Raw genomic sequence first — 27,804 nt, forward strand, 5'->3', positions numbered from 1 at the left:
AGATGTCCAAAAAAATAATAAAAAAAGAGGAAAGACCAAACAACACACAAAAACCATTCCCTTCAACAAAGGCAGCAAAAAAAGAGGGCAAGGATATTTTTTTTTTTTTGCGGGTGGAGCAGAGAGACATTCCTCCACTCCTGGCTTAAGCTTTGCCCTCTCTCTTTGCCTCTCCCTCCAAAACACCCTGAATGATTGATAACGCTTTGCCCTCCCTTCACTGCTGGCTGTCAAGAGATGCTCAGGTACCTGGGATCTGGGTCTTTGCAGCAAAGCATATTTCTCAAGCCAAAAGATGGAGAGGGATAAAGTGAGTGAGTGAGTGTGAGAGAGAGATCTATTTTGGTGCTTCTTGTTTGATTTTATTCGGTTTGGTTGCTTTCTCTTTTCTTCCTCCCCCCCCTTAAGTGGGAGGTGGTGGGAGGAGAAGTTGAAAAGCCCTTGATTAGACTCCGACAACTCCAAAGCAAACAAACAGGCTGAAGGAGGGACACAAGAGCCTGTTTGTAATGGCTCCCCCCCCCCCGCCACCTTCCCTCCTCTTTGGTTCGCCTGCCTTATCCGGGCAAAGAAGCAAAATGAAATAATAATTAAAAGCAGAAAAGAGGGAGCTGGGGAAAGAGGACTGGTTTTCGTCGAATTCTCTCAATTCCTAAAAGGAGGACGGGGTTGAGGGAGGGGTGGAAGTTGAGCTAGTCCAGCCGGAGAAGGAGATCTGTGCACAACTGACAAAACTCAGAAAATGCGTGATGACGTGGCATGATGTTTATGTCGCAAGAAATCTGGTTACAGGTAGGTAGCCGTGTTGGTCTGACATCATCGAAACAAAAAAAATAAAATAAAAAATCCTTCCAGTAGCACCTTAGAGACCAACTAAGTTTGTCATAGGTATGAGCTTTCGTGTGCATGCACACTTCTTCAGATACACTGAAGCAGAAGTCAGCAGACCCTTATATATAGTGAGAGGGTGGGGAGGGGTATTACTCAGAAGGGTGCTGGGAATGGGTGATTGGCTGATAGGAGTGGTAAACCTGTTGAGGACTGTTAACAACTCTTGTTGTTGTTGTTTAGTCGTTTAGTCGTGTCCGACTCTTCGTGACCCCCCTCTTAATGCCAGCAATTGGTCTTGCAGGAAAAAGCAAGGGCTGAGGTGCTAAATAAAACTTGATCATGTAAGAATCCAGTGTCCTTATTCAGACCAGGTCTCTCCATGTTTTAAGCTTGGTAATGAGTTGCAATTCAGCAACTTCCCTTTCCAGTCTGTTTCTGAAATTTTTTCTGTAATAGATCTGTTAAGCCTATTCTTATTTAAATTATTGTTTATTTAAACAATAAATCGGTTAATCCTCCAGGTGCTAAAGGACCACTTGGCTGCGATATATGTGTTTAGCCTGGAGTATTAAGCCTCATCAAAGACAGAGAGACTTGCACCTGCGAGAAGCTGCAGTGCATTGTTGGTTGATTTTGCTGCAATAGACTAGCATAGCTACCCAATAATAATAATAATAATGCTGCCCTCCATGTGTTTTGCAACATATCTACCATCAGCCCCTGCCAGTGCAGCCACAGGGCTGGTGGCAGGGGCGAAGGAAGGCGTCGTGACACCCAGGGTGGGCACTGCTACGTAGGGCGCAAGTGCGGCGCAACTACGTACGATGCACGCACCGTATGTAGCGGTGCCGCACATGTGCTGTATAGCGGTTCGCTGCCGCCGCTGCTCCAGTGCCATATGAACGGCATTGGGATCCTCTGCTCATGGCTGAAGCCGCGAATGGAGGATCCTCCACAGGTGGCTGCGGCGGCACAATGGCTGCTTGTGCCGCCACGAGCCCCAGCGGGGTGACTTCTTGTCACCCCCACAGACATGGAACCCGGGGCACACCGCCCCCCCATTGCGATGCCACTGGCTGGTGGAAGCTCCATGGCTTCCTCCATCAATCCAAAGGTTGGCAGAGACAGGTGTACAAAAATAGCTACCTGGGACAGTATGTAAATAAATATCAACAACTAACTGCATAATTGGCAATATGCTGCCTTATAATGGTACTCCAAAGGCAGCCATCTACATTGAGCAGCCTAATTCACCCTTCCTAAATCAACGCCCAATAAACATGGAAGTATGAAACCTCAAAATCCCAGCCCAGAATTGTTTCAGGTGAACTTGTGTTTGCTGTTGACAGCATTTGCAATTAAAAACAACAACAACCCAATGTTGTGGTGAAGTCCTACAAGGTCCAGGCCTTGATGCACCACAAACTGAACAGTGATGTTGAGGAACAGCAGCTTCAGAAGTCAGCAGCTTGAGAAGTAGCAGTCTACTATACTGTGTTGCTCTGTAATACGGGACAATCCTTCAAGATAAGGAGATCTTTGCCTGCTACACACTTTTCCCCAGACCCATTTGAAGGGAGGCTGGATAGGCAGTAAGGATGGATTTGAGTTCCCAGCTGGGTGCCCTTGTGAGGCATCTCCCCCCTGCTGTGAAAAGAGGAGGCAGGCCTCTATGTAGCAGCTCTGCACCTTAGTACTGTAAGATAAAGAACCTCTACGAGGTGTCATAACATCGTTCAGGCGGATCACTTCCGAGTTCCCCTGGAGTGAGGAGCTATTAGGAGCAGCTGCAGCCCTTGGAGCTGGAATTGGTTTCCAGTTCCTGGAGATGTCTCACTTAATCCTGCTTCTCTCAAACCAACTTGATCCTCCCTTCCAGAGGTATGAGAGCCCCCCTCACTGTTGCATCAAATATCCAATGGTGGCTGGCTTCTTAGAAAGCCTCTCCCACCCACAACATGAAAACGGGGGTCCAGATCAAAAGGCCTAGAGGTCACAGTCTAATGTTTTCTCTGACGTCTACGGTTTTCACATTAGGGTGCAATTCCATCATGAACTAAACATTCTGGGCATTGGTCTAGATCAGGGGTGGAGTACATTTTTTTCAAGTGAACGGCCACATCCCCTTCTGGGCAACTTTCTGAGGGTCATAGGTCAGTGGTGGGAGCAAAAATGGGCAAAAAATGAGCATAATCCTGCTTTTTGGCCACTGGTAGGCAGAACCAAGAAAACTAACTAACACCGAATAAACAGAAAAACAACAACAAATGAGAGCAATGAGCAACACCTCTAGGTTAGAATGCTGCAATGTGTTATATGTAGGGCTGCCTCTGAAGATGGTTTGGAAACTTCAGCTGCTGCAGAATTCGGCAGCCAGGTTGCTCATCAGGGCAAGTCGGTTTGAGCATATATAGAATGCCAATCCTAGACTGACTGCACTGGGTACCAATTAGTTTCCAGGCCCAATTTAAAGTGCAAATTCATAAGCGGCTCAGGGCCACAATACCTCAAGGGCCACCTCTGTCCATATGAACTGACCTGGACCTTGAGATCATCTTCTGATGCAGCTCTACGTATGCCTCCTATGCAAGAAGTATGGAGGATGGCAACATGAGAAAGGGCCTTTTCTGTGGTGGCTTCCCATTTGTGGAATGCTCTCTCCCAGGAGGCTCACCTGGAGCCTTCCTTTTGCACCTTTAAGCGCCAGGCAAAAATGTTCTTCTTCAACCAGGCCTTTGGCTGATTAATATTCTACAGACTTTTAAACGTGTTGGGGGGGGGCGTCATTGATTTGTTTCTGTTCTTATTTTTATTACTTATTTTGTGATTTAATCTTGTATGCTGTGAACCGCCGTGAGATCTACAGATGAAAGGCGGCATACAAATTTAATCAAACAGCCAAGAAAGAGAGAAAGAATCTAGAAATTAAAATGGAAAAAAATGGTGGGTGGGTGGGTGAAACCATGTCAAAGATATAGTGGAACAAGGATTTTGATGGCGGGTGGGCAACGTCATGCTAGAGAAGGCAGTCATTCAAATATTCTGGCCCCACACTGTCTAGGGCAGGGGTGTGCAACCTGTGCCATCCAAATGTTACTGAACTCCAGCTCCCATCAGCACCAACTATCATGGCCAATGGTCAGGGGTGATGTGTATTTCATTCCAGCAACCTCTGGAGGACTGCAGAATCCCACATCCTGGTCCAGGGCTTTACAGAAGGTAAACACTGGTAAAGGTAAAGGTAAAGGGACCCCTGACCATTAGGTCCAGTCGTGACCGACTCTGGGGTTGCACGCTCATCTCGCGTTATTGGCCGAGGGAGCCGGCGTGCAGCTTCCAGGTCATGTGGCCAGCATGACTAAGCCGCTTCTGGCGAACCAGAGCAGCACACGGAAACGCTGTTTACCTTCCCGCTGTAGCGGTACCTATTTATCTACTTGCACTTTGACGTGCTTTCGAACTGCTAGGTTGGCAGGAGCTGGAACCGAGCAACAGGAGCTCACCCCATCGCGGGGATTCGAACCGCCGACCTTCTGATCAGCAAGCCCTAGGCTCTGTGGTTTAACCCACAGCACCACCCACGTCCCTTAAACACTGGTAATCAGGGCAATTTGAACAACCATTATGTGACCTGAAAAGCAGGGCCGAGACAGAGCCCTTGCAGAGGTTCCCAGACACTTTCCAGGCACAGCCCTACAAAGACTGCATTGCAACTTGCAGCAATCTAATCTGGAAGGGACCAAGGCAAGTGTGACAGTGGCCAGATCTTGGTGAGCAAACAAATCTTCACCATTGCAGGTAAACACTGGTCAAAGAGCCACGGTTGTTCCTCGTGTGCAGCAAAGCCCTGCAATGTCTAGTACAGTAGTCCTTGCAAACACTGTGTGTGTACCCTCTCTGTCACTCCTTCTCCTCGTGCTGTTGTTTCAGTTCAACGACCTCTCTGATCAAAATCAGTGCAAGGAAGCCATCTGTCAAGGAAACAATTGTGCAAGTCCCGCCAACTGTAACGGATCGCCACTTCACACAACACTTTGTAAACACGGCTGCAAAGCACTGTGTGAATAAGTCTGCCCGTAACACAGACACACTCACATTTCCTTCCAGGAGAAACGAAGTGCAAGGTCAAGCTGGTCTATACATTCACACATGCTGCAAACTCCCTAGCACAGTGCTGCAGGTGGAGGCTGATATGGCCAAAGGCTCCTCCACGTTAGAAACGAGCATGTCAAGAGAAGCTTGTCTTGTTTTGTTTCCTCCACCATCTGTCTTCTGACAATATGTCCATGTTTCCTGTACAGCTGCATCTCCACAACAGAGGACAAAAAAAATCATAGAATTATAGACTCATAGAGCTGGAAGAGACCACAAGGGCCATCCAGTCCAACCCCCTGCCAAGCAGGAAACACCATCAAAGCATTCTTGACACATGCCTGTCAAGCCTCTGCTTAAAGACCTCCAAAGGAGGAGACTCCACCACACTCCTTGGTAGCAAATTCCACTGCTGAACAGCTCTTACTGTCAGGAAGTTCTTCCTAATGTTTAGGTGGAATCTTCTTTCTTGTAGTTTGAATCCATTGCTCTGTGTCTGCTTCTCTGGAGCAGCAGAAAACAACCTTTCTCCCTCCTCTATGTGACATCCTTTTATATATTTGAACATGAACATCACCCCTTAACCTTCTCTTCTCCAGGCTAAACATACCCAGCTGCTCCACCAAAGAAGGCAAAAAAACCCACCAGTACAAATGAAGAAGAGAGACTCTGGGAACTGCCTTGTTCTACTACAAAACACAGGATTGCTGAAGGGTCAACAGTCCTACTCACCATGTTAATCATGCCAAGCATCCCATGCAAAGGAGAATCCCCCAGCCTTTCTCTCAGAAATTACATGCTGCCCAAAGGTAAGAATTCCATTATTTGCCCCACCCATTCTTTTGTCTGGCCATGTCCACCACTGGCCAATGGTTATCGGAACGTTCCCCGTCTCTTCCATTGAGGAAATCAAATCACCTCCTTTCCCAGGGTTGTCACCCACGGGGTCCCCTATCTTTGCTAAGTAGCTGCCAACTCTGCCTTGATTGAGAGTTTAGAAGTTTCATGTTGCAAAAAGGATAGGTAAAGGGACCCCTGACCGTTAGGTCCAGTCGCGGACGACTCTGGGGCTGCAGTGATCATCTCACTTTACTGGCCGAGGGAACCGGCATACAGAGGGAACCGGGTCATGTGGCCAGCATGACTAAGCTGCTTCTGGCGAAGCAGAGCAGTGCATGGAAATGCAGTTTGCGTTCCCGCCAGAGCGGTACCGATTTATCTACTTGCACTTTGACGTGCTTTCGAACTGCTAGGTTGGCAGGAGCTGGGACCAAGCAACTGGAGCTCACCCCGTCGCGGGGATTTGAACCGCCGACCTTCTGATCGGCAAGCCCTAGGCTCTGTGGCTTAACCCACAGTGCCACCCGTGTCCCACAAAAAGGATAATGGCTTGTAAATAAAGGGGGGGCGCCTCCTAGCAGCTGTGCTGAGCGGCGAAAACTTACGTTTCCTTGAAGGATTACACTGGTTGGTTTTAAACTCAGAAACATTTCCCAAACAGCCACAGAACACAAGAGCCCATTTGTGAAACTGTTTGAAGAGGATCTCATGAAATAAAAAGACAGAGGGGGAGTGTTGGGGGGGGGTTAGAAGAGGGAGGAAAGAAGAGAGAACTGGGCTGAAGATGAAACTCAGAAACAAGGAGAGATTCCTGAGAATCACATTTCCCTAACTTTGTAAAAGTCTGGGAACTCGTCCCAAAATGCTGAAAGAAAAAGCCGCGGGAACAAAGCAAGTGACCTGGGACAGATAGAAAGCAATTGAGCCGGGTTCGCAGGCCACCTCTGAAAAAAAAAAAGAGAGTTAGATTTCAAGGGGACAAATCCTTTCAACAATCAATCCCCAAAGAGGAAAAGCTGGGGGGGGGGCAGGGGGCAGGTGGATGAAGGAGACATAAAATGGGTTGCTACACCAAAGGATGGAACTAGACAACCCCCCCCCTTCATGCCTGCCCACCCTAAATGGTTGGAAGTGGCACGATACAGTAATTTCATCTCCCTGTTGTCTCCATTCATGGGCTTTGCAGGAGTTTTGTAGCACTTAAAAAAAAGAAAGATCTGCAAAACCTGTTTGGACCGGACGGATGGCCATGGGAGAAAAGAGATTTCAGTGGACACCACAGGAAACAACAGTTCCCTCAGATCAACTCTTTCATAAAAAGATTGCAAGCTACTCCAGACCTGCGACACTAGCCTCAGAACAGAGGGCAGTCAAAAGCACCAAACAAAGACAAAGGGCAGTTCAATAGTCTCTCTGCAGATGCAAAAATCTTGGCATTGGCCGGTAGTGAGACTTTGCATATCCAACTGCGCAGGGAAGGTGAGGAGGAGAACATCCAGCTGCTACTACAAAAGTTGTTGGCGATGATTAATTTTTAAGCTCTGGGTTCAACGCCAGCAAAGCGAGCTTTAAAATAAATTAATCTTAAAAGAGTCTGGATTAACTGGAAAGATAAGTCAGTTTTTGAACAGCCCGCAAGTGTGTTCCCTGATGCGATTATGTCCACTGGACCTCTTTTTAAAACGCTCTCTGCCCAGTTCAGAACCTAGATTGCCCCTTCAGCATATAAGCAACATGGGCAATAGTCTCCACCTTCCCAAACATGATATCCTCCAAATATTTTGGACTACAACTCCCATCATCCCCAACCATTAGCTATGCTGGCTGGACCTGCACCAAATCTTGGGGTGCCTCCAGGCTAGAGTTTCATTGTGCAACATGCACTTGGCAAACTAATACAAGTGGCTTTATTTGGCTTTACTATGATCTGCGATGCTTCCCCAATGCTAAATTATTGCTGCCTGGAGGGGTGACAGCAGAAGAAAAGCAGGACCAAAATAAACCAGAACATTTGTGGCATAAAAGGTTATGGGATTCCAGCAGGAAGTTATGGGATTGGAAATGAAGCCGTGTGACTAGTGCAAAACATTTGGCAGGTGCAAACAATATCAATAATGGAATCGCGTGTGACTGCACCAATAGCACTGGAAGCACAATTCATCACAAATGTGAAATGAAAAGGATGTCTGGAGGTACCTCTTAAACGATCTGATATAGCACTAGATAGAAAAGCAATGACAAACCTAGACAGCACCTTAAAAAGCAGAGAAATCACCTTGCCGACAAAGGTCCATATAGTTAAAGCTATGGTTTTCCCAGTAGTGATGTATGGAAGTGAGAGCTGGACCATAAAGAAGGCTGATCACCGAAGAATTGATGCTTTTGAATTCTGGTGCTGGAGGAGACTCTTGAGAGTCCCATGGACTGCAAGAAGATCAAACCTATCCATTCTGAAAGAAATCAGCCTTGAGTGCTCACTGGAAGGACAGATCCTGAAGCTGAGGCTCCAATACTTTGGCCACCTCATGAGAAGAGAAGACACCCTGGAAAAGACCCTGATGTTGGGAAAGATTGAGGGCACTAGGAGAAGGGGACGACAGAGGACGAGATGGTTGGACAGTGTTCTCGAAGCTACCAACATGAGTTTGACCAAACTGCAGGAGGCAGTGGAAGACAGGAGTGCCTGGCGTGCTCTGGTCCATGGGGTCACGAAGAGTCGGACACGACTAAACAACTAAGCAACAACAACAAAGGGCAATGTGGCTTCTCCCACCCACATTTTCACAATCCTGTTGCAGGGGGAAGTATACCTGGAACCAAATATGTTGTTTGTTTGTTTGTTTGTTTGTTTTAGAAAAGAAACACTACGTTTTTTCAAATGAGCGCTTCCATGTTTCCACTCAAAGTGGGCAGCTAAAGCCATTATCTGAATTGGTCTTCCAAAAGACTCATATGCATGATTTTCCATTTCAGCTAAGGGAATGATATAGTGCCTCTGGTTCATACAGAGGGTGTTTCGGCATAACAAGCCCTAATGTGCAAAAAAAAAAGGCTGACAGACAAACTAAATGCAGCATGCATTTTTCATTGGGCACAATATGCAAATGGGTGCGGTGTTTACCATAATTAGACAGGACATTAGCACGATTAAGCAAGCGCTGAGGATCAAAGTGGAAAGGAACTCAGGCTCTCTTCTAAAGCCCTTAACTCTAGGCAAAGCTGTCATGTGACCCTTGCCATGTGATCCTCCCAAGGGCTTTCTCACCCCAACCTTCCAGAGAGGCAAACTTTGAATCCAGAAGGAAGGGTGTGCAGCAAACAAAAACAGCATCAATGTCTTTAAAGGGCTTTCAATTCAGGGGACATTCTCAGAAGCACAATTTTTCACATTTTCACAGATTACTGTACTTACAATGCTAGAAAGCAAGAAAACAGATCACTGTGGTTCATGATAAGGCTATGACTCCCTTCCCTCCCCAGTTTTCCAGTCCTCAAAAATTAGGTAGGGGTGTGTGTGTGTGTGTGTGTGTGTGTGTGTGTGTGTGTGTGTATTTTGGCAGGGGGCAAAGTTTCAGGGTGAGCACAAAACTCACCAGAGCTGTCCATGGCTGTTGAATGCCATATTTAAAGTCCATAATATCTGCAATATGTTAAAGTCATGACAACTGAAACATGCAAGCAGGCCATGCATAAGAGCGAAGGATAGCTGGTGAACCTTGTTACACCTGCTCTCAAAATTTGCCCCAAAGCCTAAAACGGGGTCAGTTTTGGCCCCCCAAAAGGGTAGGCAGTTTTGACACACGCTTCTTTTTTTGACTTCTGCCTCTCCCTGTCCCCCAAAAGTGGCCCAGGCTATTCAATAGTTTGGCTGTCAGCAGTTACAAAGCTACAGAGTGAGGGCTGTTTAACAAACGAGGAAGATGTTTTATATTACGTCAAACTCTTGGGTCTATCTAATCCCATACTGTCTACACTGACTGGCAGCTGCTTTTTGGAGTTGCTGGGGATTGGACATGGGGTTTTCTGCATGCAAAGCAACTGCTCAGCTACAGCCTATTACATGTTTCAGGAAGGGTCACCTCGGATATTGTTAAGAGACGGTTTGCTAAGATCCTTGCAAGAATTTTGCCAGCCACAGCTAATACAGAGTTGCCTCGATAGTTTCCGCCATCAGTTCTGCCCCCCCCTTTAAAGAGCTTGATAATTTTGGCATCCCTAAAGTCTTCGCTTTCCCAGATTTTCCCCGATGAGCTTGTGAAGTTGTTATGTAAGTTCAATTCCGGCCCACTTTGAAGATTTCGGCAGGTATCCCATCAGGTCCACTGGCTTTGTTGTTTTTCATTTGGTTAATAGCTGTACACAACTCTCCCTGATTTGCAAGCTCATCTCTAACTTGTTTTTGTGGAATTTGTGAGAGGACCTCAGCAGCTATGGGGGAGTTGCGGTTAAGGAGATGTTGGTAGTCTGACTTGGCTACAAGTGATCGCCAAAGAAGATTACATGTTTCCCTACATAGAAACCCAAGGAAAAAGGTGAAACATGCATGCATAATGCCCCACACGGAATGCATTCTGTGAACATGTGGCACATTTTAGCGCATGAGTTGCCCATGTTCCAGGCTACCTAGAAGAGCAATATCAATTCCCAGCACCTCTGTCTGAAACCCTGGACAGTTGCTGGTTCAGTACAAAGCAGCTCCCCGTGCTCCTAGTTTCCTCTTGTCTTTAATATGGGTCTATAATAGTACCGATTAGAATAGCTCTCACAATGGGCTTTGATTTATTTATTTATTATTACGGCCGAGGACCAGTTCATAGAAAAATATAAAAATACAGATAAAAATAAAAATAAAATACTTGAGTCCCTTTTGAAAGAACAGTTTCAGGGAGCATAACGTATATATGACGCTTTATGGAACATTTAAAATACATTGTTAATTATATATACGGTACAATGCTGAAAGTTTAACCCTTAAAATAGAAGCTGCAGAAAACAGAGCCTAACTCGCTCGGGTACCATATGTTGGGAAATTCAGACGTACTCGGGAGAAAGTCTATGTCTGCATAGTTGGGCACAGAATCTGGCGAACGCCCTGGTTATCTCCTGGTCTTTGCCTAGCAGGAGCATGTTGTATAATTGCTTTTCCGGGAGGCTTGCTAACCTCACCAGTATGGGATCCAGGATCTCCCTTCGAGCTTCTTCATAGAGGGGGCATCTGAAGAGGAAGTGCTCTGGGCTTCCTATTTCCCCTAGAGGGCATACGCAGAGTCTTTGGGCGTATGGGATTTTTTTGTAAAGCCCCTCCAGCACAGGCGTGGGCAATGCCGCACTTCTGGCAAGTGTAAAAGCCCTTCACCCCGTGCTCCTATGTTTAGCCAGCTCCCTTCCAGTGAAAGCTGCCTCTCAAGCTGCCACTTTGCAGCTGCTCAGCAGAGACCCGAGTCGACCACTGAGTGTTCTGGTAGATCCAGCGCTGCCAGAGGGGCTGTGAGGAATTCAAACAGTCTCTGCATCCATTGCCCTGGGCTGGTTTCACTGCAAAGTCCCCAGCTGCACCCTTGTGGTGTCAAAACCACAGCAGATCAGAAGACTGAAGCCGGTGTGAGCTGTGAACAAAATCTGTGAGGTCAGAATTTGGCCCCTGAGAGCGGGTGCTGACTTGAAAGTTGCACCTCGACTCCTTGGCCTCCCGCGAGGTTCTGAGGCAAGATGCCTACCTCTTTCCTCAGCTGCCGGTCTTGAAGGAAGCTCCCAGTTAGGTTAGGCTTTTTCTCCCTGCCTGCAGTCAGAACTTCAGAGGCACAGCAGGGGCCTGGTGGAGTCCGACTGCAGCGCTTGAAGGGAGGAGAGCGGAGTCTGTCTGTGGCTCGGAGACTTCTGCTTGCTCACCGAGTGCTTCAAAGCAGCGCCCGGCTGGGTTATGGAAGCGGCAGAAGCGCAAAGGAGGCAGGATACCCGAGGGAGCAGACTCCGGCAGAGGAGCCGGCAACAACAGCATCCCTTCTGTAGTGCAGAGGAGGGCAAAGCGTTCGCTGCAAAGGTAGAAGGAAGTTCATGGACCATCACAAGATCTGCGATAAAGCAGGATGCGGAGAGCCCTGTTTGCAAGTGATATACTGTGTGGCTCTAATCTAGCAAAGCTCATTATCCGGCAAGGTCAGGCATTAGAGATGGAATCAGCTGGGGCAGTGACACTTGCAAACATCAATCACCCACTGCAGGGAAAATGCTGCGGCCTGGCTCTCCTGATCGCCCGTCCTCTGGCCGGGAAACAGGCCCTATTCCTGTGGGGGTTTCCTCCAGTTTATGGCCTAGGCCAAAATTTAATTATTCTCACCCTCTAATCCTGGAATATAAATCTAACTTCATTTTCCCCCCAGCTTTCTTCTGTGGCTAACAGACCGTCTCCCCCAGGGGCAGAGTGAAAGGAATGCAGTCGCTGGTACTGTAAGGCAGCTTGACTTCATAGAGACAGAAAGTGGCTGGAGAGGAAAGCACACAGGCTCTGGATTTTCAAGGTCCTTTGCATTTCTGCATCGCCGGCGGCCATCCAATATCTGGGCTAATTGGTCTTCAAAGCAGCTTTGCAAAAACCAGGTGTGGACGTACAAAACAACGAAGGCCGCCACAACACGTTTAAGAACAGGAGCTTCTGTGGCAGACAGGCCTGATCCAATATTCCTGAACTTGCTGGCAGATCAGAAGACAACTCCCAGCTGGGTTGAATGCCTCTCCAGGCTTCGCACTATATTTTCAAGTTCACACAACGTGCCAAAAACAACAACCCCTACTTTACTTATCCTTGTATGCTATGACAGCAGCAAGAATACTCTATGTGCAAAAATGTCAAAATCAGGAGATACCTACTACAGAAGAGCGGCAGTTAAAATGGATGGAATATGCCAAATTGGAAAATTTAACTATGAAAATTAGAGGCTGATTTTAAGGAGGAGTGCAAACTTTTGATGAATATTTAAAGAATTATTGCAGGTAGGATTTGAATGAAGAGCAGCAGTTGACTACTTGTTGGGAGTAAAGTGTGGAAAAGATTAAGGCTTAGAATATTTTTAATATGCAGCAAATTTAGAAATTATGGGGGGGGGAGAATGTGGAGGGTGTGTTGAATGTGAAATGGGTTGGCATCTAGAAAGCATGTATCAATTTGTAAAATCCAGAAATTTAGAAATAAAACTATTTTAGAAATCTGCTTTACATAAAAGCCATGTACAAAATGTGCATTTTGCTGGTGAATGAACTGAAAAGTGTGCACAAAAAGGTTACAGCAGGAAGGAACGGGATGCCCTGGGACAGGCCTGCTTGCAACAAGGTGGAACAGGGCAGAGAGGAACTACGGTTGAGAACCAACTCATCCCGAAAAGGAGTATATATGATTATCTCAACAGCATGGGCAGGAAAAGAGCTCCAAGCATTCTTTCCACCTGCTTGGCATCCTCCCTCCAGCAGAGTGGCAATTAGATGGAAAACATCGATGTGATCAGCATGTCTGTACGCATGCAATATTCATGCACACGCCTCAGTAGCCCAGAAACTGCACCGGGGAGGGGGGAGGGGAGCAACTCCCACACTGCCTATACGAAAGGCTCCTCTTCAGATGTCTCTTTGCAGCCGTACCTATCACAGCAGCCTGCATTTCAGGTCAGTCCCCACAAACCTATGATACGCCCACCCACAAAGGCATATCCGACTCAATTCCCTAGAAATCGCCAAGCCGGTGCATTTGCACAAATCGAAACAGCTTCATTAAAAAATAAAAACCTGCCACATTCTGTGACAAGGAAATGTAAGAAGAAGTGGAAGGGGGTGCGGCAAAAGGCTGAGTGAACTTTGTTCTGGGAGCTGCGGGCAATGCCTTGGGGCAACCCCACAGACATGCCAAGTTCCTAGCATTACTCCACAGCTTGGATTTCGGTGCACATATAAAATCACACACACCCTCCAAAGCAGGTGTGCTCCCTTGCAGAGCCATTGACATGCCACCGAGTATACAGACTCTCTTGTCCCTTGAGATGAGCCGGGTTTAAAAAATGCCATAGAATTGCATTAGTCAATCTTCCACATGAAGAAACACATGCTATTTCAACTGAAGACCACTCACCTCTCACACCACCACAATAGCATTGCTGAGTTAGCAATCAAAAGGCAGATAATTTCAAGGAAAAGCTGAAAGAACTGGTTGACGATGAGCATCTAAAGGAAGGGTATATTCCGAGGCCACCGAGACCCCATAACACTGGTCTTGAAAGATCTACAATGGCTCCCAGTACGTTTCCGAGCACAGTTCAAAGTGTTGGTGTTGACCTTTAAAGCCCTAAACGGCCTCGGTCCAGTATACCTGAAGGAGTGTCTCCACCCCCATCGTTCTGCCCGGACACTGAGTTCCAGCACCGAGGGCCTTTTGGCGGTTCCCTCATTGCGAGAAGCCACGTTGCAGGGAACCAGGCAGAGGGCCTTCTCGGTGGTGGCGCCTGCCCTGTGGAATGCCCTCCCATCAGATGTCAAAAAGGAAAACAGCTACCAGATTTTTAGAAGACATCTGAAGGCAGCCCTGTTTAGGGAGGCTTTTAATGTTTAAGAAATTAGTGTATTTTAATGTTTCTTTTGGAAGCCGTCCAGAGTGGCTGGGGAAACCCAGCCAGATGGGCGGGGTAAAAATAATAAATTATATTATTATTATTATTATTATTATTATTATTATTATTATTATTATATTGAAAGCAATGTCCAAGGATGGTAGTCAAAAGCCAAGTTGGAGGGACTGTCGTCCACCATAAATAACTGTCTTGCAATGTGCAGCCTTGAGTTGAGTAGGAAAGAGGAGGATTCCGAAATTCTGCTCACTTGAATTTCTTTAGGGATTTCCATTTTCTGAATTCCCTGATCTCGTTTCCAAAATGGAACCAATGTATTAGGACTTCTCCGTGGTTTGATTTTTCCAAACTTCATATGAAGTGTGATGCCTACATGGTTTGCTGAAGCTTTCACTATCCTTGGACTTCTCCTCCTCGCCATTAATGATTGGCATGAGGCACTGATAAAATACTGCAAGAAAGCAATCTTAGATGCAGCCATACAACTGCATCGAGATTCTTTGTGTGCGGTGTTTTACCAATGCGCAGCAGCACATGGGTGGCTCAGTAAAACGCTGCGCAAAATATTTTTCGGTGCATTAGTATTTATAAGAACACTTCAAGGTTGCTTGAATAACTGAACATAAGCATGTAAGAAGAAACTGAAAGGAGAAATTGAGGGGGGTGGAATGATACAGGATGAAAACTTCCAATAAAGGAATGTGAATGTTAGAATCCTGTATTTCCCTATGAATTAAAGTATTTCCCTCTCCTTTGCATATCAGCCTTCCAAAGATTCCCTTCATAGAACAAACCACACATAGGAACCCAGAGCAAAGGAGGGACACCCCACCAAAGGTGGCTGAAAAAAGATGATTTTGGCCACATGGGCCAAACTGTACACTCAAGAAGCATGTGATGTGGGTAATTCTGAGCCATTTTTAAGAGAGGGGGGAATAATGTAGCGGCTAAGAGAGAGAACTGGAACCACAAACCCACCAAGTGGCTTTCACCAAGCTACTATTATCTCAGATTAAGGTCTGACACCTACAGCATAGTGAAAATTATACAGGCCATTGTTGCTCTCCCTACATTATGCTGTATGAAATGCCCAACTCATGCACAGAAGGAACACGACACACTCCAAGGCACTACAGAAACACTAAATATTAATAGCTTGTACCTGCATCAAAATACATAAATCTAGAGGTTCGCAGAGACGTCTCCTCCTCCCTTTGGGTGGAACGAAACACTGGATGCTTTTGCACAATCATGACAGCCGCACTCGAAGTGTGCGAGTGTGAGAAACAGCTACAAGAGCAGCAAGACCCAGGAGAGCGTCTCGGAAGAAACAATGTTCGAAAATCTGACCGGCACATTCTGTCCTGGGTTATTACATGTGATCCTCTCTGTGTACATTACGTTGCGTTCTAAATTTAGCTAAAGTCAATAGCACTCCATTAAGTCAGCTATTGCTGCTGTGGCTGCTGCTTATGAACTCAACAGGGTCCTTCTATTCCCTCTCTCAGCCCACTCATGTCAAAAGTCAGGAGGGAGACAGCAATAAAAGCACTCCTGTATCCACACATAAAGGAGCACATGGCTTTGGCTTGAAAAACTGCCAGCACTGTTTTGAGTCTGTCCTTTTAATGTGGCAGGTTGTTGGGTTTCGGTTTTTGGTTTTTAAACAGGTCTCTCCCCCCCCCCCCCAAGTGTCACTAAGAATGCCTTTCTGTTTCTGATGTGTCACTTCTGAATACAGTTAGTACAGTTAAAAAAGCAGAAGGTTGGTCATCTTGCAACCAAATGTGTTCTTCCCCCCACCCCTGCCCCAGGTCAACGCAGTTCTTTTTTTTCCCCACTCTGGTTTTTTACAGATCTAGCAAATGCAAATGGTTATTTTTAGGGCTGTGCAGGGAGGCAAGCAAAGGCTTGTTTGTTTGTTTCCTAAAATTTATAAACTGCTTGATTGTAAAATGACAACAACAACAACAACCCTCAAAGCAGTTTACAAAAATAATAAAACAATAAAATTATCAGTAGAAACAGTTAAAACCAGTAATTTCAGAATGTCTAAAAAAATTAATCAGTGATAAACTAAAAACAGGTAAAAACAAACATCAAGAAAGAAAAAACTTCAAGAAAGAAGATTCCACCTAAACATTAGGAAGAACTTCCTGACAGTAAGAGCTGTCCGGCAGTGGAATTTGCTACCAAGGAGTGTGGTGGAGTCTCCTTCTTTGGAGGTCTTTAAGCAGAGGCTTGACAGGCATATGTCAAGAATGCTTTGATGGTGTTTCCTGCTTGGCAGGGGGTTGGACTGGATGGCCCTTGTGGTCTCTTCCAACTCTATGATTCTATGATTCTGTGATTCTATGATTCTATGATCAACATTCTAGATATCTGTTTGTCTCAACAAAATATTTAGCAGGTGCCAGAAAGAGTACAGTGAAGGTGCCTGCCTGATGTCAATAGGCAAAGTTCCAAAGTATACCTGAAGGAGGGTCTCCACCCCCAATGTTAAGCCTGGACACTGAGGTCCAGCTCCGAGGGCCTTCTGGTGGTTCCCATAGTGCAAGAAGTGAGGTTACAGGGAACCAGGGAGAGGGCCTTCTTGGTAGTGATGCCCGCCCTGTGGAACGCCCTCCCATCAGATGTCAAGGAAATAAACAACTATCTGACTTTTAGAAGACATCTGAAGGCAGCCCTGTTTAGGGAAGTTTTTCATGTTCGATGTTTTATCATGCTTTTAATGTTCTGTTGGGAGCTGCCCAGAGTGGCTGGGGAAACCCAGCCAGATGGGCAGGGTACAAATAAATGAGGGTGGTGATGATTATAGGTGATGCCACATTAAAAGATTGGTTTCTTACAAATGCAGAATGTAAGGTACTCTCATAGGGAAAATGTTCTGAAGCTGCTGAAAGCTTTACATACTAACAGAAACACCTTCAACCTGGCCTGGTTGCAAATTGACGGCCAGTACCGATCTCGTGAGTGCAAGTGTCGGATGCTGGCAAGGCCTTGCTCCTTTCAGAAATCATGCTGCAGCACTCTGCACTAACCGTAGCTTTCAGATAAAGTGCAAGGGAAGCCCCACATACAGCACATTGCAGCAATCCAACATATGAATAATAATATAATAATAATAATTTATTATTTATACCCCGCCCATCTGGCCGGGTTCCCCCAGCTACTCTGGGCGGCTTCCAACAAAACATTAAAATACAGAAATCCATCAAACATTAAAAGCTTCCCTAAACAGGGCTGCCTTAAGATGCCTTCTAAAGGTCTGATAATTGTTGTTCTCTTTGACCTCTGGTGGGAGGGCATTCCACAGGGTGGGCGCCACTACCGAGAAGGCCCTCTGGCTGGTTCCCTGTAACTTAGCTTCTCGTAGCGAGGGAACCGCCAGAAGGCCCTTGGCGCTGGACCTCAGTCTCCGGGCAGAACGATGGGGGAGGAGACGCTCCTTCAGGTATACTGGGCTGAGGCCGTTTAGGGCTTTAAAGGTCAGCACCAACACTTTGAATTGTGCTCATAAACGTACTGGGAGCCAATGTAGGTATTTCAGGACCGGTGTTATGTGGTCTCACCGGCCGCTCCTAGTCATTAGTCTAGCTGCCGCCAGGCTTTCACGGTCCAGGAATGGCCGCAGCTATTGTGGCAATTGTCACTTCTGAACGACACAGGAGAAGATGAGCAAATAGGGCACAAGCTTCCCTTCTTATCACAGAAATGCTGATAACCTTTCAAGGAGCTGGGAGGCTATGATTTTTTATGGCTAAGAATATTGTCATTTCAGGAGTTTGACGGCTAAAGAGCATATTATCTTTGAGTGCACCAAGCGGGCGAAAGAGTCCTCTATCATGTTAGACCACTGGTCTTCAACTGGTGATCCAGAACTCATGACCAGGTTGTGGCCTGTTCTAAGGTGCGTCGTAACAACACATCTATCAGCATACAAATATATGGTAAAAGAAGAAGAAGAAGAAAGAAATGGATCCCCAAATGCATGTTCTGGGTTAAAGGTGGGTTTGAAAAGGCTGAAGGGTTAGGCCCTCTTCGCCCCATCTCTGAAGGGATCTCCCTGGGAATAGGCCTCCTGAGCAGAAAACAACAGTGCGAAGATCATCAGGAACAGCTGGAAGCCAAATGTGATGCCAAGAACAGGCACACCCAAGTCTTTCACAGAAGGCCGGGGCTGGCATTAATATCAATTCAGGACATCTGCAGTTTTTGAGCATTTCCAGCAGCCTCGGCGTCTGCAAAATGGCTCTCGTTGGATCCCACCTTTTCCGTTCCTTTAGGAAACTCAACACCTTCCCGTCTGAGCAGGCAAACTTCTTTTTGTGGCCAGACAAGGAAAGAACCCTGATCCATGCCTGTCAGGTAGCCGGTCCTGTTTTTCTAGTTAAGCATTAACATTTAAAGAGATTGGCCTGCAACTGCTCGTTAGTCTGCAGCGCTCTGGCTAATTAATATATCACTAGGAGAGCCGGTCAAAAGGAGGATAGCGCTGAGGAAGTCTGAAAGACATTTCTCAGCCTACAGAGCTAAACCTATCATAATATTTGCTGGGGTAGGAGGGAAGGAAGGAAAGTCTTGCGCAGAAAGGTTTGAGTGTATCCACCTCTGTGTCTCATCACACACACACACACACACACACACACACACACACACACCAGGCTTCCCTTCTCAAGCTTACTGCCTAAGGCAAGACTAGCCAACACTGACGCTCTCCAGATGTTACTGGACTCTCATTATGGGGCTGGAGACCCACAGAAGCTGAAAGGCACTATGTTGGCTACTCCTGAGCCAAGGGATGCCACAGTTATTGCAATGGCTCTGGGGGGAAGTCAGGGTCACCCAGTTTCAGCAAAGCATATTCAATACCAAACAGAGATCCATTTATGAAGCAAATGTAGCCATTCTGCAAGCCAGGAAGTCTTCCCATAGCCCACTTTCCATCCAATTCAATCTGACCCAGAAGTCAGATTCTCCTTATGTTCTTGTCAAGTTTAGGGGCCCTATCATATTTACTTTCGATCAAGGAAGACAAATGATCAGGGAACTGGATCGAGTGCCCACACTAAGTTGGGCGTCAATCTGACGGGAGCAAATTCCACATTTCATCTAGGTCATTGGGTCTGCCATGAATCTTCACTGGATGCAACAACTAGGAAACCAAATGGAACATCAGCATACCGCAAAAGGCAAATGAAAAGGTCTCAAACATCATTAAGAGTCATTAAAGACACAGAAGAACAGGGCAGTCTTCACCTGGAGCCAAAATATAATGAATAAGTCATGTGTGTCTAGGGAGGAGTTTCCAAAATTTGGATGGCACATCTGAATGACCCTTTCTGCGGCAGATGATTGCCTCACCACTGAAAGCAGATCTCAACTACTAGGTAGGTTTATGTGAAAGAAGGCCAACTTTCAGATACCCAGATTCCCAAGTCTCTAAGAGTATAAGACCAGAATATTGAATTGAGGTCAAAAACAGAAGCACACATCTCACTGAAAGCTGCACACAGCATCTGTATTCAGATGCTCATGCAATTCACCTGCAGGTGTTTCAAGCAAAGATGGCAAAGACACTCCATGGAGCATCTGGGGATATCTGAGACAACAGGGTGGAAAGGTGGAAAACTCCACAGAAATAAAGGGCCAGGTTTCACACACCCTGAAAAGATGTCTAGAGAAACAGAACTTGCATTCTGCTCCAGGTAAGATGCTGAACGCCGAAGGAGCATACGAGATGCTTATGCTGCAAATACATGAAAAGAAAACCGCTTAACAACACAGAGGCTTTCAGCTTCTTCTGGCAATTTGTAGGATTTCTGGAGACGAAAGACATCCTCTGCGCAGGAGCCATCATCATTAGCTGTGCCAAAACCTGAATTCAGATAAAGCAGCCACTAGGAATGTAATCAACTAAATCAGCTAAAAAGCAACACCATGGCAACCACTCGCCAGCTCCATCCCAGGAAAATAGCGACAAGGCTGGCTGGGAATGAACTCCTTTAGTGATGAGAAGTCTTCATCTTGCAAACGGAATCTGCAGATACCGAAGGGGCTTTGGAGAAGGGTTTTGTTTCCCTCGCGTCCTAATCCATGCCACTATAGTGCTGAATAAAGTGTGCTAATGCAGCAAATATCTTTTCTTTCTTATCTTGCACAATTCTGCCAGTTGGAAATTTTGCATAGTTCTGGCTTCCTCTCATCTGAAATACTGGGGAGCTGCATCAGTGCCAATGGCTTGGCTTAGTATAAAGCAGATTCCTATGCAATACAATATAGTTGCTAGTCAGGAGAAGAAGCAAGGAGGCAGATCACCAAAGCCCTGACTGTTGACGCCAGAATGCACTGCCTGCATCCTTTGAAGCCTATCTCACAGCCTTGACATCTAGAAACTTGCTTTTAAAAAGGAAATCAAAGAATTAAAATGGAGATTCTCGAAAAGTGGAATTTGCACCCATCCATCCTTTGCCTTATCAGGGCTCAATTACAAGAGTTCTCTCTCCCTGCATTTTAGCCTTTGTATCGCAGTGACATTAGAATGTCAGAAGAGTCCTGCTGGATCAGGCCATTGGCTCTTCTAGTCCAGCATCCTGTTCTCACAGTGGCAAACCAAGTGCCCCTTTTCCAGGAAGCCTGCAAGCAAGAACTGAGTGCCAAGGTCCTCTCTTCCATCCTGCAATTTCCAGCAACTGATATCCAGAAGCATTGTGGCCTCTGACTGTGGAGACACAGCACAGCCACTGTGCCTTGTAGTCAACAATATTCTTCTCCTCCACAAATTTGTCTAACGCTCTTTTCAAGCCATCACTGCCTCCTGTGGGAGGAAGTTCTATAATTTAAATATATGCCACATCTAGCAAAAAAACAAACAAACCCTGAAGTCAAACCTGAAGACAAATCTGACAGTACTGAAACTGATACAGAGGTACCTCCAAGCTTTGCACTGTGAGATATATGATATATTTTTATTTTTATTTTTGCAGGTGGGCAAGGCTCTGCATAGAAGGTTGTTGAATGCTTCAGTCACACATGGGGTTTGAAGTTTGTGCATCATGGGCAACATCACTGGTGCTAGCCAATCCTTGCCTGTATATTGCATTTCATGTTTTATCGTTCTTTTAAATCGCTTCAGGACTCTTCCTTGCTTGTGTGAAGCAATAAATAAATCTAATAAGCCAAACTTAACTTTAAAAACTGTTTCCTCAAAGGAAGACGCATGGCTATTGTGTTAACAAATGAGCAATAACTATGCCCCACTATTAATCCATGATAACCTGGAAAAGTTTAGGCATTGTGGTTGTGGGTATGTCTCAAAAGCAACAACTGGCTACAGTAGCAACTAAAAGGGGGAGGGATCTCCAATTTTTGCCACAGTCACAATCCATGCAACATTATTGCTAAAAGAAGCAACAGAATCATCACCACACAAACAAGAAACAACACTACCAACGAAAAGAAAAAGGAAGGCATTTTTAGACTAGCAAGTAGTGGACATAAATTTTGGGTTTAGGAATCTCTGCCCCATTTTCACCAAGTGACAAGGGAGAGCTTAGAGAAGCAGATCTGAGCTCCTGATAAGCCTGAGAGATTCAGAGCGAGTCTAAAAGGTATGAAATATCTGAGGCATCTCATCACTCACTAAATAAACAAAACCTTAAAAGGATTATTAGAAAGGGAGGTAGTAAAAGGGAAGGCCCAACAGGTTCGTTCTCTCTCCTCTCTCTCTCCCCCCCTCTCACTCTCTCTCTCTCACACACACCTTCACAAACCAGTCCTGCCTCTGGAATGCGAAATCCTTGTGCACCGGCTGCAAGCAGGACTTATCTGAAAGAAAGGTCACAGAAGGTATGTGTCCGGCACTCACTTTGAAACGCCCTAAAAGGAGAACTCTGCTTCTTTTTTCTTTCTTTCTTTTTTGCTCACATTCTTTCCGGCAGGACAGTCCTCTCTCACTCTCTCACCAGCAGAAGTTTCAGCGAATGTCATAATGCAGTTGGGATTTTCAAAGCACTTTCTACAAAGTCTCCCTTCTAAATTTCACAGCCTTGGAACAGCCATCTCCTAGCTTGGCAACTGGTTAAAACAAGTGGCTTTAAAGCTGGGAGAAGAACCCTGGATATCCTCAGAATGTTATTTAAGGTTACAGAAAGGAGAGGTAAGGTAAAGGTAACGTAAAGGACCCCTGGACAGTTAAGTACAGACAAAGGCGACTATGGGGTTGCAACGCTCATCTCACTTTCAGGCCAAGGGAGCCAGCGTTTGTCCACAGATAGCTTTCCAGGTCATGTGGCCAGCATGACTAAACCACTTCTGGTGCAACGGAACACTGTGATAGAAACCAGAGCACATGGAAATGCTGTTTACCTTCCCGCCACAGTGGTGTCTATTTACCTACCTGCACTGGTGTGCTTTCAAACTACTAGGTTGGCAGGAGCTGGGAAAGAGCAATAGGAGCTCACTCTGTCGTGGGGATTCGAACTGCCAACCTTCCGATCAGCAAGCCCAAGAGGCTCCATGGTTTAGACCACAGCGCCACCCACTCCCGGCATGTTGGATTAGGTCTGGGGAGAACCAAGGTTAAGATCTTAGTTACCAGCCGGGATTCTTGAGGCCTTTGAGGGGAACGTCTACCATGTCTTCTGGCAACTCCAGGGATTCCCTAGCACAGGGGTCCCCAAACTGAGGCCCGGGGGCTGGATGCGGCCCAATCGCCTTCTAAATCCGGCCTGTGGACGGTCCGGGAACCAGCATGTTTTTTTATGAGTAGAAGGTGTCCTTTTATTTAAAATGCATCTCTGGGTTATTTGGGGGGCATAGGAATTCATTCATTATTATTTTTTTCAAAATATAGCCTGGCCCCCCAAAAGGTCTGGGGGACAGTGGACCGGTGCCCTGCTGAAAAAGTTTGCTGACCCCTGGCAGGTCCCAACCCAGTGGGCCCCTCAGCAGTGGGATTCTCAGAAGTGGTTCCAGAGGACTCTGCCTACTCCTTAAGGTCAACAACCTGTGGGGTGTCTCTTGCTCATCTGCAGAGGACACCATGTCTGGTACCAGGTCAGACCTGGAACCTCAAGCCCAATAATCAGGTGCTCTACCACTCTTGCCTGCTTCCCAGAGGGACCCTGAGTCTCTCCCGCCTACAGGGAGAGCCTTCCCCGTGGGAGGAAATGTTAGACCTCAAACAAGGTCTTTATAACTTCATGAAAGAGGAGGAAACTTGGCCGCTGGCTCCCATACTGGAAGGGGGCCTGTCTTCTTTGTGTCTCCAGTGTTATCGGTTTGTGTATGGGCTCCGTTCCCCAAAGAGAAGAATCTAAATTGCACTCAAGAGCATTTATTTGCTCCTTGCCCAGTGCTACGTGCCATCGCGATAAAAACTGACAGCACTTTGAAGCCTGTAAACTGACTCCTAGGTAACTGCTCGGAGTTTCTCCCTTCCCTCCCACACTCCAAGCATCCCTGCATTTGATGTTCTCTCCCCGAGCTAATCAGAGAAAGGATCGGAAACTCGAAGCTATTGAGAGCGGTGGCAGGACAGTCTCAGTGTGACAGCTAAAGGAGCCGGTCGCATTTCACTGACATACTCAATTGCTCCAGTAAATCGAGTGGAAGTCAATACACTCCCTTCTTCAGATCTCCTGTGTACGCATACGCACACAGCTTGATTCTCTTCAGCCCAGTCTTTGCCAACTGGGTGCCCTGCAGCTGGAGGAAGAGGAGAGGAGAAAAACACCCAGGGAGGCTGCTTTTCATAATGCGGGCAGCAAGAGAGGCAGGTAGAGAGGAGACCAGGGCCTGCTCTTCTCAGACTGTCCCCTCCCTGACAAATTCTCCAGGTAAAGAAAGAAATGTCCCTCAATCTATCCATTGCATGCTATTGAAATTTGTGGGCAGGATTAGGCTTCTGGGCCTACAGCTGTCAATGCCTATGCCCTATGAGAATCCCTCTGGGCATGATGCTTCAGTGCAGAGGGCTCAAGTCGCACATGTGATTACATAGGGTTGCCATATTTCAGAGTCAGAGCACTGGTCTATCGAGCACAGTATTGCTTACACTGGCTGGCAGCAACTTTCTGTGGTTTTGGACATGGCATCTGTTGAAAATCGAACCTGAGACCTTCTGCATGTAAAGCAGTGAAGTAGCTGCGGCAGCTGTGATTTCCACACAATCTTCCCAAAGATGGATTATCCAGAGATATCTGAAGTCCATTTAGCAACCAGCTGAAGTCCCTCTCAGCCCAAAAAGAGGGTGGGAGGGAAGCTTTTTAATCTACCACAAAGGAAGAATCAAGCGAATGAGAAAATTCTCCTCACCATACCGAATGAGGAGGGAAAGAAATACTTCGGTAATGACGGTTTGCCAGAATCAACAAACGTCAACTGCCAACTCAGCTGTACACTGACAAGCCAACACCTTACTGTCTGGGCACCCAGAAGACCTCCTTTCCTGCCCACCAAGTCTGGGGTGAGAGTGTATTTTAGCATATATTACCTCATCAAAACTGGATTGGGAGCTCTAAAAGCAACAAAATATACTTTGGTTACAGGTAGGTAGCCGTGTTGGTCTGGATCGAAGTAAAATAAAAAAAATTCCTTCAGTAGCACCTTAAAGACCAACTAAGTTTTTATTTTGGTATGAGCTTTCGTGTGCATGCACACTTCTTCAGATACCATATATACTTTGTTCATGGTGGCAAGCTCGGTTTGGGTCTCTCTCAACAGATCTTTGCCCCCTGTTAACACTTCATACATTTTCTCCCTCTGTGGCACCTTCTGAATCTTTGCCCACGGTATTTTATATGCCAGACCAGTTAATCTTTCATTTTACAACAAAGAAAAACAAAAAAACCACACAAAATAAATCCCTCCCTGAGCCATTTTTCTCCCTTGCCCACATTTTCTCCCTTCTCCTTTCCCTCTGCGATTCCAAAGTTAGCTGCACAAAAACTATTCATAGAGCAAGCGTGGAAAAGCCGCCGTAAATGTGGAGGAAGAAAAACACACACCGCCAACATTTACAATAACTTCATAGCCAGTGCAGTAAACATTTATCTTTAGATGAGGCACCCGAGAGAAATGTGTGCCAAACTACATGTTAAATTAAAGCCGTATTTTTGAATTGCATATTCTGTCAGAGCTTTGAATAGGCTTTTTCCTCCTCCTTCTTTATTGCAGTGTGAATGTTGGAGGGGGGGGGTGGAGTACAAGTGTGACTGTGGCCTGCAAATATGCACCACATTCCTAAAGAAACTGCTCCCCCCAAGGAAAGAAAAACACAAGTATTTGGCACAAGAGGAAAAATAACATTGGCCTGGCTGGATCTTGGAAGAAGAGGTTTTTTGTTTCGTTTTTGTCAAGATGAAGGCACAGGGAGAAAGATTTACCACTTTCTAGGGGGTCGCTGGATATTACACTCACTAAGCGGAACAGAATCCCCTTAACAAATTCCCCACTCCTGGGTCACACCCACACCATGCAGTCAAAGTACATGGCTTGACCCAAAAGAATTCTGGGAACTGTAGTTTACCCCATCACTCTTAACAAAAGGGCATGAAAACAGCACCTGGCAATATCATGAGCCTCTGCATGTGGAGAGTTGGAATTTGAGCAAAGACATTTGGAGGGAGAGATTGTGGTAGAGTTTGACAGAGTCTGGCATCTGGTCAATGCTGCTGCGTTTTTAAAGGGTTTTCCAAGGGTTTGCAGAGGTCTTTGCAGGCTTTTCCAATAGTATTTCAAATATACACAATTTCACTTAAATGCAACGTATGGCGATACCTCGCAAGACAAATTTAATTCGTTCTGCGAGTCAATTCGTTTTGCGAAAAATTCGTCTTGCGAATCACGGTTTCCCATAGGAATGCATTGAAATCTCTCTTTTTTTGCCCATAGGAACGCATTAATTAAATTTCAATGCATTCCTATGGAAAACTCCGATTCGCAAGACGAATTTTTCGCAAAACGAATTCATCTTGCGAGTCACCATCAGATCGCAAGACGCATTCGTCTTGTGAAAAATTCGTCTTGCAGGGTATTCGTCTTGCGAGGTACCACTGTACCTTGGAATGAAATCCTCGTGTAAATGAGGAGTTGCCATATTTCAAGATGTAAAAATCTGGACACAATAAGTTATTAATAATAATAATAATAATTTTTATTTATACCCCGCCCTTCCCAGTCAAGACCGGGCTCAGGGCGGCTAACAACAAATAATATCAACACAAATATAAAAGAAACATTTCAGTTAAAACAACAGAATAATACAATGTTAAAATTCAATTTTAAAATTAAAAATCTACGAATAAGATAAAACCATTATAAATAAAACCTTAGGGGAGGGTAACCGTGGGGTCAGACTGCGTCAGTCCGAAGGCCAAACGAAACAGCTCTGTCTTGCAGGCCCTACGAAAAGATGACAAATCCCGCAGGGCCCTAGTCTCCTGGGACAGAGCGTTCCACCAGGTCGGGGCCAGTACTGAGAAGGCCCTGGTCCTGGTCGAGGCCAGCCTAGCCACCTTGTGACTCGGGATCTCCAATATGTTATTATTTGTGGACCGTAATGTCCTCTGTGGGTCATACCGGGAGAGGCGGTCCCGTAGGTACGAGGAATAAGTTGGGGAATAAGTTTTATATGCAGAATTCATCATGCGAAAGGCTGGACTAGATGAATCCCAAGCCGGAATTAAGATTGCCGGAAGAAATATCAACAACCTCAGATATGCAGATGACACAACCTTGATGGCAGAAAGCGAGGAGGAATTAAAGAACCTTTTAATGAGGGTGAAAGAGGAGAGCGCAAAATATGGTCTGAAGCTCAACATCAAAAAAACCAAGATCATGGCCACTGCTCCCATCACCTCCTGGCAAATAGAAGGGGAAGAAATGGAGGCAGTGAGAGATTTTACATTCTTGGGCTCCTTGATCACTGCAGATGGTGACAGCAGTCACGAAATTAAAAGACGCCTGCTTCTTGGGAGAAAAGCAATGACAAACCTAGACAGCATCTTAAAAAGCAGAGACATCACCTTGCCGACAAAGGTCCGTATAGTTAAAGCTATGGTTTTCCCAGTAGTGATGTATGGAAGTGAGAGCTGGACCATAAAGAAGGCTGATCGCCGAAGAATTGATGCTTTTGAATTATGGTGCTGGAGGAGACTCTTGAGAGTCCCATGGACTGCAAGAAGATCAAACCTATCCATTCTGAAGGAAATCAGCCCTGAGTGCTCCCTGGAAGGACAGATCGTGAAGCTGAGGTTCCAATACTTTGGCCACCTCATGAGAAGAGAAGAATCCTTGGAAAAGACCCTGATGTTGGGAAAGATTGAGGGCACAAGGAGAAGGGGACGACAGAGGACGAGATGGTTGGACAGTGTTCTCGAAGCTACGAACATGAGTTTGACCAAACTGCGGGAGGCAGTGCAAGACAGGA

At 46.0% G+C, this 27,804-nt stretch overlaps 1 protein-coding gene across 4 annotated transcripts in view; it reads right to left on the reverse strand.

The window, feature by feature from the left end:
- Positions 1-27,804, reverse strand: part of SETBP1 (SET binding protein 1) — a 260,050-nt gene that overhangs the window by 160,388 nt on the left and 71,858 nt on the right. Inside the window, exon 1 of one of the 4 annotated variants that reach the window (XM_035100402.2) lies at positions 15,535-27,265. The exons of the other annotated variants lie outside the window; for them this stretch is intronic. Coding sequence (XP_034956293.2) covers positions 15,535-15,540 — 6 coding nt within the window. The 5' untranslated portion in view covers positions 15,541-27,265. Of the gene's footprint in view, positions 1-15,534; positions 27,266-27,804 lie in introns of those variants that run through there. 4 annotated transcript variants of the gene reach the window in all.

Source organism: Zootoca vivipara, chromosome 11 (assembly GCF_963506605.1).
Source record: "Zootoca vivipara chromosome 11, rZooViv1.1, whole genome shotgun sequence".
Classification (NCBI taxonomy): domain Eukaryota; kingdom Metazoa; phylum Chordata; class Lepidosauria; order Squamata; family Lacertidae; genus Zootoca; species Zootoca vivipara.